We start from the raw sequence: 11,743 nt of genomic DNA, 5'->3' as shown, positions 1-11,743 counted from the left end.
GCCCAAATTCACAGAGTATAGTAAGTGCTATGCTACAAACCTGTTGCTTCCTGTCTCGTGCTATCTGCTAAACTTCACGTCTTGAGACCCTCAGACCCTCCCCGCCCACACGCACCAGCTCTACCCTGTTTCTCAGTCACTTCTTAGCTGAGGCTGGCACTGTAGAGGGGGCCTCCAGTGCTCTGAACTTGTTTCAGTTGCCCTGAGCTTAGAGGCCACCATTGCTTATGGAAAGTGATGGTTCGCTGGGTGCCCACAGATCTTCAGATTCACTCCTCACCTCTGAATGGTTCTCAGAACTGAGCTTCAAAATGTGCACTTCAATTTCCCCGGCAAAGCAGAGGCTGGCCTCAAACAGCCCCTGGCAACCTGCAATCTCAGCTTTTCCCAGCTCCCCAGCACCTGCACTCCATCCTGGAATCCCCCGAGGTTGGCAAGGTGTGCTGCTCTGGGAACCAGGGCCCTGCCTCGCACTGCAAGGATTGCCACCTAGGCAGGCTCGTTTCTCTGCCTCAGCCCCAGACGGAACCTCTTAGGTATCCACGCCAGTTTAGACTTTGCCAAGGTGGCTAACCTCCTTGGATGCTGTGATGTGAGGACAAACCGTGTTCTGCAACAGAGAAAGGATGAAGCAAACTTTCACACGGCTACGTAACAGAGACTTAGGCGAGCCCCCGTGCCCTCCTCCCGCTCTGACTGTCCCTCTCCAGTGCCTCAGTGGATTATGCTCCTTGGCCCATCTGCTCAGGATTTCTGTTCCTCAGGATTCTAGGAATCTGGTGGCTAGTGCCTCCACGATGCCATGTTACAAACCACCTCAAACCGAGTGGCTTAGGACAGTAAGCACTTACCTTTTCCTTTCACCAGTCCCTGGTTGGCCAGGGTGGCTCAAGTTGCCTGGGTTCAGCTCCGATCATCATTCTGGCAGCAGCAGCGACTTGGAGCATGTTCTGCTCACGCTGAATGGCAGGAATTCAAACGTCAAGCCGAACCACACAGCATATTTAAGTCTCTGCATGCACGATGTGTGCTCACGTTCCATTGGCCAAACATGTCGAACAGACAAGCCCAAAGTCAGTGTGTCAGGGAAACACACTCTGCCCCAAAGTGAGGGATAGAGAGTAAGCTAATGTTTCCCGGACAAGATTTCCATCTATCACACCAAGCTTCCAGAATGAGCAACCAAGTGGGTGGAAGGTCTTACTTACTTAAATAAATAAAGCTAGTGTTAGGGAAAAAATGCCCCCTCACATATCAATTAGCGTTTTCTGTATAACAAATTATTCCACAACACAGTGGCTTAAAATAACAAACAGTTGTTATTTTTCATAATTTGTTGTGTTACTAAAGTGGTTCTTCTGGTCTTAGCCAGAAAGGCTGATTCCTGCTGGTATTGCTTGTAACAGTGGTCCTCAAGCTTTTGTCACCAGGAACCAGTTTCATGGAAGACAATTTTTCCACGGACCGGGGCTGGGAGGGGATGGTTTTGGGATGATTCAAATGCATTACGTTTATTGTGCACCATATTTCTATTATTATCACATTGTAATATATAATGAAATAATTATGCAATTCACCATAATGCAGAATCAGTGGGAGCCCTGAGCTTGTTTTCCTGCAACTAGACAATCCCATTGGGGGTGATGGGAGACAGCGACACCCGAAGTGTGTTGCTTATGTCCAGTCTACTCTGTAACCTTGTTTTGGTTGCTGTCACTGCAGAAAACCCTGCTCCACAAAGACAGGATGTTGGAAATGGAAGCAGGTTTTTCAGTACTTTGGTGGCAATCTCAAGATATTCCACCTTGACTTTAATCCAGAACAATGGAGATTTGAAGCTGTCACAAACATACTTTTAAGGTCACCGTCATTTTCCATCTCAAGCAGTTGATCTTCTCCTAGCATAGACAAAGTCAATTCACCTGGCTGTGCACAGATGGGTTATAGATCCAGTCATTCCCAGTTCGGGGGCCTTTTGTGGTTGGGAAGTGATGCTCAAACTCTTTTGAAAGCTGAGATAGGTGATCATACACCAGCTGGGAGAAAGAAGGCCCTGGCTCAGTCTCTTTTAAAATCTCTGCTGATGTTTGAAACATGTCAAAAAGCCCGATGTTCACTCATCACCCCCATAATTCCAGTCTGGCTTTGAGTGCAGCCAGTTTATCTTCCCACTTGAACACAGTTGTCGTTCTCCCCTGAAGTGACAGATTGAGTTCGTTGAGCAGGTTAAATACATCACACAAGTAAGCAAGTTTTGCAACCCATTCTATGTCACTGAAATGTGCTGCCAGTGGTGACAGTTTTTCTAAAAGAAATCTCTGGAGCAGTTCTCATAACTCAAAAATTCTGGACAGGGATCTACCTTTAGAAAGCCCTCTCACTTCTGGGTGTAAGAACGGACATGTGTGCTCTGCGTCCATCTCCTCACAGAGCTGCATGACCAGACACGAGTTAAGTGTACTTTAATGTGGTTGATAATTTTAATCACATTGTGCAAAATGTTGTTTAGTTCAGGTGACATATTTCGGCTAGCCAGCATTTCCCTATGAATGAAAGAGTGCGTAGACTCACATTCAGAAGCGACCTCCTTGATCCAAGTAGTGAAACCAGAAAGCCACCCAGTCATGGCAGCTGTTCCATCTGTGCATATACAGACACAAAATGACCAATTCAGTTCTCCTGATATATAATCATTCAAAGACTTGAATAGTTCTGCAGCTGTGGTGTTGGTTGGCGACAAAAATGCACATAACATATCCTCATGCACATTCTCCTGAAAAATGTATCACACAAAAACAAGCATTGTTGTTGCCTTGTTGTCAACATCAGTAGACTTGTCTACCTGGATTGGGTACCATCGTGACTCATTATCCTCTCTAACAATTGTGCCTCAATATCCTCTGCTATTTCATCAGTTCATCTAGTTTGGTGCTAGCTGAAAGAGGAATAAGTGCCACCTTTTGAACTGCAGTCTCTCCTAAAAGTTCACGGCAAATGTCCTTAGCAGTAGGCAGGATCGACCCTTCACCAATAGTAAGGGGCTTCTTAGCTTTAGCAATGCAGTAGCCACTAACAGTGATGCTCTCAGTGCAGACACGTTTAATGAAGTCGTGGCCTTCAGTAATTGCTTCTGTTCTTTGTGTTCACGTTTTTTTCTTTTGAAAAACTCCAAAGGCTTTTCTTTTAGTGCAGGGTGCTTGGTCTCCACGTGGCAAAGCAGTTTTGAAGGTTCCATGGCTTTGTTGGATAGTCGGTCACCACATATTACACAAAGCGGGCTTGGAGAATGCGATGCACCTGTTGTAATGAACCCGTAATTTAAGTAGAACTCTTGGTATTTTCTTTTAATTGTCGCTTTCATTTTGTGGACAGTCTTAGAGTCTTCTGCTGTCTCATCATTGGATCTTTCCCCCTTTTCAAAGAAGCTCTCCAGGGACGTTTGTTTTTTACTCATTTTTGCTAGGGTTGACTTGTGAGCCTACCCACACTGTGACTGAGACAAGTACGCAGTATGGGAAAGAGGTGCGGACAGAAAATAATGGGCAGGACAAATGAGGACTAAAATAAGTGTCTCATTCTGACTTAAAGCCTGTCATCAAATGCAGCTGTACAATCGAAGCACGTCAACTCACTTGCCACTGTAAAGCCTGCCACCAGATGCAGCTTAATTGTCACTTGCCACTCACTGATAGGGTTTTGATAGGAGTCTGCAAGCAACTGATTTATTATGGTCTCTGTGCAGTCAGACCTCTCTGCTAATGATAATCTGTATTTGCAGCCACTCCCCAGAGCTAGCATCACCACCTCGCTCCAGCTGAGATCATCAGGCATTAGATTCTCATAAGGAACATGCAACCTAGATCCCTCGCACGCGCAGTTTAAAGCACGGTTCGTGCTCCTGTGAGAATCTAATGCTGCCACTGATCTGACAGGAGGCGGAGCTTAGGCGGTGACGTGAGCTATGGGAAGCGGCGGTAAACACCCATGAAGCTTCGCTTGCTTGCCCACCGTTCACCTCCTGCCGTGCAGCCTGTTCCTAACAGGCTAAGACCGATACTGGTCCTCAGCCTGGGGGTGGGGGGGGGCGTGGCGCAGGCTTATATCTGTGTTCACCTGGAGGCACAGCTAGTGCTGGGTACTCCAGGATGGCTTCCTTATGCGTCTGGAAACTGGCTCAGTGGTAGCTGGGGCAATGCGGGTGACCTGGCCATTTGCCTTTCACCTGCAAGCAGGCTAGCCCAGGCTCATTCACGTGGTTCCCAGGAGTAGCAAGAAGGCAAGTCCCACTGTGCTGCAAAGTCTTTTCAAGCTTCTGCTCACATCATATTTGCTGATGTCCCATTGACCAAAGCAAATCATGAGGCCAAGATGCAAGTCAAGAGATGGAGAAACAAACTCCACCTCTTGATGGAGTGAGGTGCAAAGTTATGCTGCAAAGCGCGCATACGGTTTCTAAAGAACGTTGGTTGGTTGAACCAGTCATTAGGTCTCATGTTATTTCAGAAGTTCTACTCTCCCAGTTTCTTTCTTTAATATCCCTTCTGACTGACTGACTGACAGATCTCATCGCAGTACTTCTGAGGATTATTTTCAATGAGGGTCTTAATTTCCTGTTACTTTGCCCGAAATAATTAAGTGGGTTTCCTAAGAAAATGTCTATAAAACTGGGGTATATGGTCTCAATCAATTCAAACAGTGGCTCTCAGACTCGAGTGTGCCTCAGGATCACCTAAAGTGCTGAAGTCCAGACAGCTGGGCCCCAGCCCCCGCTTCCCGGCTCAGTAGGTCTGGGCGGACATTGGGAACTATTCATACCAAAATGTCCAAACAATGTAAGGCTTTGAAAATCATTTCACGTAACGTCAGATGAAGAAAGCAAGTCCTCTTGATGTTGTGTGTATTTGTGTGTCTACATACATACCTGAGTTAATGTTGACTAACTCAGAATGTCAGGCCAAGAAGTGAATTTTATTTTCTTCTGTGTCTTTTCTATATTTGCCAAGTCTTCAAATGGCCATATTTTATTTTTGCATAGTAAAAACAAACAAAAAAAGCTATTAAAAATAACTGCTATAGGCTGGGTGTGGTGGCTCACACCTGTAATCCTAGTACTCTGGGAAGCTGAGGTGGGAATCTTGCTTGAGCCCAGGAGTTCGAGACCAGCCTGAGCAACACAGTAAGACCCTGTCTCTAAAAAAGAAATAGAAAAACTAGCCACGTGTGGCAGCCCATGCCTCCTGTAGTCCCAGCTACTTGGAGGCTAAGGCAGGAGGATCACTTGAGCCCAGGAGTTGGAAGCTATAGTGAGCTATGATCGCACCACTGCACTCCAGCCTGGGCAATAGAGTGAGACCCTGTCTCAAAAACAGAACAAAACAAAAATGACTCTTAGAAGTGGATGAAAAAGAAGTAAGTGCTATCAAGTGTTTTAAGTACAAAAAGGATGGACGAATAATTGAATTCAGTCACAGTCAGCATTTGTCTTGTTACTTGCCCCCATCCAGCAATACCTGCACTTAGTTATGAGAGAGGCAGAATTGCTGAATATTCAGAGTGCCAGCCCTCGGGTCAGATTTCCTAAATTTGAACGCTGTACTCTGCCACTTAACGTCCATATCATTGGGCAAACTTCTTAATCAATCTATGTGTTAGTTTCGTCATCTGAAAAATGGGGATAATCACAGTATCTACATTATAAGGCTGCTGTGAGGATTAAATGAAATAAGAAACTTAATAAATATTAGCTATTATTATGTTTGTAACAAAGTACAGCAGTTACCTATTACTAGCAAAAATACATTATTAATGTTTCTTGTTCCTCGTATGTCTAGATCTGGATGTGTGGTGGCCAGCTCTTTACAATCCCCTGCTCTCGAGTAGGACATATCAGTAAGAAAGACTCCAAAAACCATGAAATCTCGAAAGCGGTGACACGTAACTATCTAAGACTGGTGCATGTTTGGCTGGATGAGTACAAGGTGAGGAACACGTCTCTGATTTGGAAAGGTGTGAGTGGGCTTGCTCTGGAGAAGCCTTCTGCTGCCTGTCCAGATCCAATTTTTGTTTTTTTCTCTGTTTCCTTTAAATTAATGGTTCTCCCTCCAACCTCTGATTAACCCATCCCTAAACCTATTCTCAATTAGTTAATTCTAAGCTTCTACTCTTGCACCTCATTATTTTTATTTTAATTTCTAGGGAAACTCAAGTTACTCTCAGAAGTAAATCAACCAACATGAGAAGTCTTTTTTTTTTTTTTTTGCCTAGATCTATTCCCCGCCCCACCCAAGGAACTGCCAAACCCCAGAAGCAAACAGTCTCTCTCTGCCCCATCCCTATGTGCAACTATTTAGATTTTTTCCCTCCATTACCAATTTCCCATGGGATGTGGATGCTGCTGGTTTGGGGACCATAGGAGAACCTCCACTACCTCTTTTCTACCAGTTGAGATTCTATGTCAAAGCTATGCCCCTCCATCTGTGCATTTCCCCAAGGGTTAAGCCCCTTGCTAAGACCTAAAAGGGTACATATCTATCCAGAAGCCACATACAAGCAAATAAGGACAAGGAACCCCAACAAGACCTCATTTCAGACAAATGGGTAGAAATGTGTAAGAATCTCTCTGTGATAGCACATGTCCTGCTCTTCATCTTATGTTTCTTTAATTCAGGTTTTCAAATTATGAAAGTAATAATGTTCAATTTCTTTTGTGATCAGGGAAATGTGAATTAAAACCTCAATGATCTGTTTCGACACTGCCACCTAGATTGGTAGAATTTTTAAAGTCTGATAAGACCAAGTGTTGGCAAGCAATGGGAATTCTCAGACACCGCTAATGGGGGTGTTAATTATTACAAACTCACTTTTGAAAACTGTTTGGCAACATCTACTAAAGTAAGAGACATGAATACCCTATGATCAAGTAATTCCATTCAGTATATATACTATAGAAATACATGGTTTTGTGGACCAGGACACAAGAACATGAATAGGGATAAATATCACTGTTTGTGTTAGCCAAAACTGAATACAGTCGTCCGTCGGTATCTGCAGAGAATTGGTTCCAGGACCCCACATATACTAAAATCCACACTAAATCCATACTAAAGTCAGCCCTGTGGAACCTGTGTATGTGAAAAGTCGGCGCTCCATGTTCATGGTTTTCCATCCCAGGAATACTGTGTTCAATCCAACTTTGGTTGAAAAAAATCCACATATAAGTGGACCCATGCATTTCAAACCCACATTGTTCAAGGGTCAACTGTACAACTGTACAACCCAACTGTACACTCTCATCAAGAGTGGAGTGGATAGGCCGGGTGCAGTGGCTCACGCCTGTAATCCTAGCTCTCTGGGAGGCCGAGGCGGGCGGATTGTTTGAGCTCAGGAGTTCGAGACCAGCCTGAGAAAGAGCGAGACCCCGTCTCTACTAAAATTAGAAAGAAGTTAATTGGACAACTAAAAATATACAGAAAAAATTAGCCAGGCATGGTGGCACATGCCTGTAGTCCCAGCTACTCGGGAGGCTGAGGCAGGAGGATCTCTTGAGCCCAGGAGTTTGAGGTTGCTGTGAGCTAGGATGACACCACGGCACTCTAGCCCAGGCAACACAGTGAGACTCTGTCTCAAAAAAAAAAAAAAAAAAAAGAGTGGAGTGGATAGGCTGCGTGTGGTGGCTCATGCCTGTAATCCTAGCACTTTGGGAGGCTGAGGCAGGAGGATTGCTTGAGACCAGAAGTTCGTGACCAGCCTGAGCAAGAACAAGACCCCATCTCTCCAAAAAAACCATAAAATTAGCTGAGCATGGTGGTGTGAGCCTGTAGTCCCAGCTACTCCAGAGCCTGAGGCAGGAGGATTGCTTAAGGCAAGGAGTTTGAGGTTGCAGTGAGCTATGATGATGCCACTGCATTGGAGCCCAGGCAACAGAGCAAGACTTTGTTTCAAAAAAAAGAAAAGTAAAGTGAATAAATGTGATAGATTTAGATTTAGTTGATGTAATCCTAAACAGCAATGAAAATTATCAAACTGTAGATATACAGTCATGTGTCACTTAATGTCATGGATAGGTTCTTAGAAGTGCAGTTAGGCAATTTTGTCATTGTGCAAACATCATAGAGTGCACTTACACAATACAAACCGAGATGGTATAGCCTACTATACACCTAGGCTATATGGGATAGCCTATTGCTCCTAGGCTACAAACCTGTTCAGCATGTTACTGTACTGTTCTTACACATCTTACCGCAGGCAACCATAACATAGGGGTAAGTATTGTGTATCTAAACACAGAAAAGGTACAGTAAAAATACCTATATTATAATCCTATGGGGCCACCATCGATATGTGGTCCATCGTTGACCAAAACGTCGTTTTGCAGTACAACAGCACAGATAAATCTTAGAGATGTAATGGTGAATCAAAGCAGCCAAGCACAATAGAATATATACTGTATTATTCTCTTTCTGTGAAGTTAAAAATGAGTAAAAGTAAACCACATAATGTGTGCATGCATAATTACGTACCAAAGCTAGAAAGAGATGCAAACACCTGAATACATAATCAGGACGGCATTTAAAACTGAGGAAGAGGGTTGTGATCGGGAAAGGGAATAAAGGGGGCTCCTGGACGCTGGTGATGTTCTATTTCTTGACATAGGGTTACTGTGGTTGATTTTTCAACACTCCATTAAGCGGCACATTTATATTTCATGTACTTTTTGTATATTTATTATATTTCTGATATTTTAAAAAACATAAAACATGCTCATTTTCAAACGTCATACGGTACTGAAGAGTATGAAGTGAAAAGTAAGTTCTACGACCATAGGTCTACTGCTCAGAAGTAATCACTAAATTACTCTTTGCAGTTCCTTGTTAACACGCCCATGTGCACAAGAATATACCTTTTTTTACATAACTAGATTTGCAAAATATTTTGTTCTGAAATTATTTCACTTGTTAGTATATTTTGAAAACACATTTTCAAATCATTTTTCAAAATCAGAACATAGAAACATATCTGATCCTTTCAAATAGTTTCTTTGAATGGATCTACTAAAGCCAATCCCACTGGTAAATATTTCCTATTGATGGCCATTCTGATCATCCTGGCTTTTTGTTATTTCTTAACAATGCAGAAATGAACATTCTTTACACATGTCTTTTTGCACATTTGTGCAAATATATCTTTGGAATAATTTCAAGACATGAACTTGCTGGGACACGAGTTAGTGCATTTTAGATCCTCATGGGTAGTATCCAAGCTGGACTTCACTGTGCTGCCATCTGCACCGCCTTCAAATGTCTGTGAGAGTGCCTGTTGCCCCACGGTGCTTATAACTGAACTGATACTTCTATCTGATAGGCTAAAAAATGATATCTTATTGTTTGAAATTGTGTTTATTACAAGAGATCTTGAGCTTATTTTCATGTTTGTTCATTTTTTTTCCTGTGAGCTCTGATCATGGATCTAGATGGTTGAATTGAACACAGATATCTCTGAGTGGTTTTCTGACTTTCATAAAACATACAGTGCCAAAAAGTTAATTTAAAAGCATGAAATGTTAACTATAAAATCAATGGCTTGTATGATATACCACATTGCAAAATTTAGTGAGTGGCCAGGAGAAGAGAGGGCTTTGTACAGGGAGACCTTGTCTAAGGTTATCCCTGCCTTCGCTCCCTGCAGAATGATGACACCCTCCCCCACCTTCAGGCCCATCCTCTGCACCAATCTGCCCTGGACATATAGGGGTGGCAAAGACCTACAGCGATCAAGGATCCCCAGGGAGAATCCCACGTGATATGCCCATAATGTGTAAATTTAGATAAACAAACTCTCTCTCTCATTCAACACTAGTACCAGCCTGTACACCAGGCACTGGGAATATACAGATGGAAGGACAAGGGTTCTGCTTTCTAAGAGGCTTCAGTCTACTTAGAATACTTCTCTTAATGTGGGGCCAACAGAGTCCACTGGACATTCATTGTTGGTGCTTCCTTAAGTCAGACCACACAAAAAACTAACCAGGGGTGCTGATAACAACGACCAACATGAACATGACACTCTGTGCCAGCCTTCCTCTCCCAGGGCCTCTGCAAGTACATATTAAAGTGTTCAGAGTCCTCCCCACAACCTTAAGATGGGAGAGCTCAACTAACTCGCCCAAGGTCACACAGATAATTAACAGCAGAATTAGGCTTGGAACCCCGCTGTCTGCCTATCGAGTCCATTCCCCCAGCACATCCCCCGTTTCTGAAAAGATGGAAGTGTTGATTGGGTCCAGGGAGTGAGAGGATCCTGGAGTATTGCTGAAAAGTAGGAGAAAGGGGCATTGCAATAGGTGGCTGTGATTCTTTGGCTCCTGAGAAGCAGGATCCAGTCCCCTTGGATCCGCTGTGCCACTAGTCATGGCGCAGCAGCACAGCCTGTGGGTGCCATGTGCTGGGTCAGCAAATCCGAGGCCCCATGGTGTGTCTCTGCCCTTGTTCCCTGTGCAGGGGAAATCAGGAGGGATTTTTTTAGTTCACATGTTAGATATCATGATTTTATTACCAAAGATTTGTTTGGTTTAATGAATTTTAACTCTTCATTTTCATTTAGGAGCAGTTTTTTCTTCGAAGACCAAGTCTAAAATTCACTACCTATGGAAACATTAGCGAGCGTGTTGAACTAAGGAAACGATTGGGTTGCAAGTCATTTCAGTGGTATTTGGATACTGTCTTCCCAGAGTTGGAGGTATCTGTGGATAGCTGATGAAAGGAAAACAAATCCTTTTCATTAATAGAGGGTTAATGAAGTCCTTCGACATAGTGGCATTAGAGTACAAGTTTGGAATATCATGGAATTATGTGAAATGCAATATGAAATACAACCAGAGTGGTCTACATACAACATGAGTGCCTTTTCTCTCCTTTAACGACAATTCTTAATACTTTGTTACTCATCTACCACTGAATTTCTGAGATGACAAGACCTTGAACATTAGAGATGTAAGCTGTCAATCAGTTAAAACTATCACACCACTCATTAAGGTAAAGTAGATTGTTTGCAATTATTTGCCAAAGTCACTTGGTCCTGGTGGAACTACAGGCACTGCTCTGCCCTTGGAGCCTTTCTACCCAATTTCTACTCCATAAGGTTGCTCTTTTCGTAAGACACGCACAGAGAGCCATGCTTGGTGCGTACTGTGTTAAGCTCCTTTTGTGCTGCCAGTATAGATCCTGGTACTGACACCTTGCTTGGCTGGGTTCCTGAACTTCTGATGTCCAGTCTGCTCGCCTGGGTGTCCAGTTTGGCCCTCCGGGCCAGCTTCCCTGTTTGTTTCTGTCAGCCTTTGTGTCACTGGAGACACCACTCTTCCCTGTTTCTGATTTTGCCTTTTTCATGTCTGTCCCCTCCTGTGGCTCTGGCCAACAGCTCTCCTGACACTTCTTGCACTGTGTTTATCTATGTTCCGACTGACTGACTGACTCTTGGTAACTTTAGCTGGGATCAGGGAAGAAGCAGCTGGGTGCCTTGTCTGTCCTGGGTGAACACACACCCAGATGTCGAAAGTATTTCTTTGGCCATCTTTGGGGTTAGGGGGATCTCTGTTGGGTTCATCATGGTGACAGTGGCTAGGAAGGTGATAGAGATTGAATTCACAAAGACAACAAAGAGAAATTGAGGGAAGGAACACATTGAAAGGGGCAAAAAAGGAGTGAAGGAGACTTTTGATAGCGTAACAAAAAAGTCTATATTGGAG

The 11,743-nt window shown here is 43.7% G+C and overlaps 1 protein-coding gene across 1 annotated transcript in view; it reads left to right on the top strand.

Moving 5' to 3' along the window:
- The window catches only part of GALNTL5 (polypeptide N-acetylgalactosaminyltransferase-like 5), a 60,651-nt gene extending 49,860 nt beyond the window's left edge, over positions 1–10,791 (top strand). Inside the window, exons 7-8 of the mRNA XM_012662094.1 lie at positions 5,832–5,978; positions 10,600–10,791. Coding sequence (XP_012517548.1) covers positions 5,832–5,978; positions 10,600–10,752 — 300 coding nt within the window. The 3' untranslated portion in view covers positions 10,753–10,791. The remainder of the gene's footprint in view (positions 1–5,831; positions 5,979–10,599) is intronic.
- The last annotated feature ends 952 nt before the right edge of the window (positions 10,792–11,743 follow it).

This window comes from Propithecus coquereli, unplaced genomic scaffold (assembly GCF_000956105.1).
Source record: "Propithecus coquereli isolate 6110/MARCELLA unplaced genomic scaffold, Pcoq_1.0 Scaffold75, whole genome shotgun sequence".
NCBI classification, from domain to species: domain Eukaryota; kingdom Metazoa; phylum Chordata; class Mammalia; order Primates; family Indriidae; genus Propithecus; species Propithecus coquereli.
Note: the sequence above shows the minus strand (reverse complement) of the source record. Positions and strands in the feature narration are given on the sequence as shown.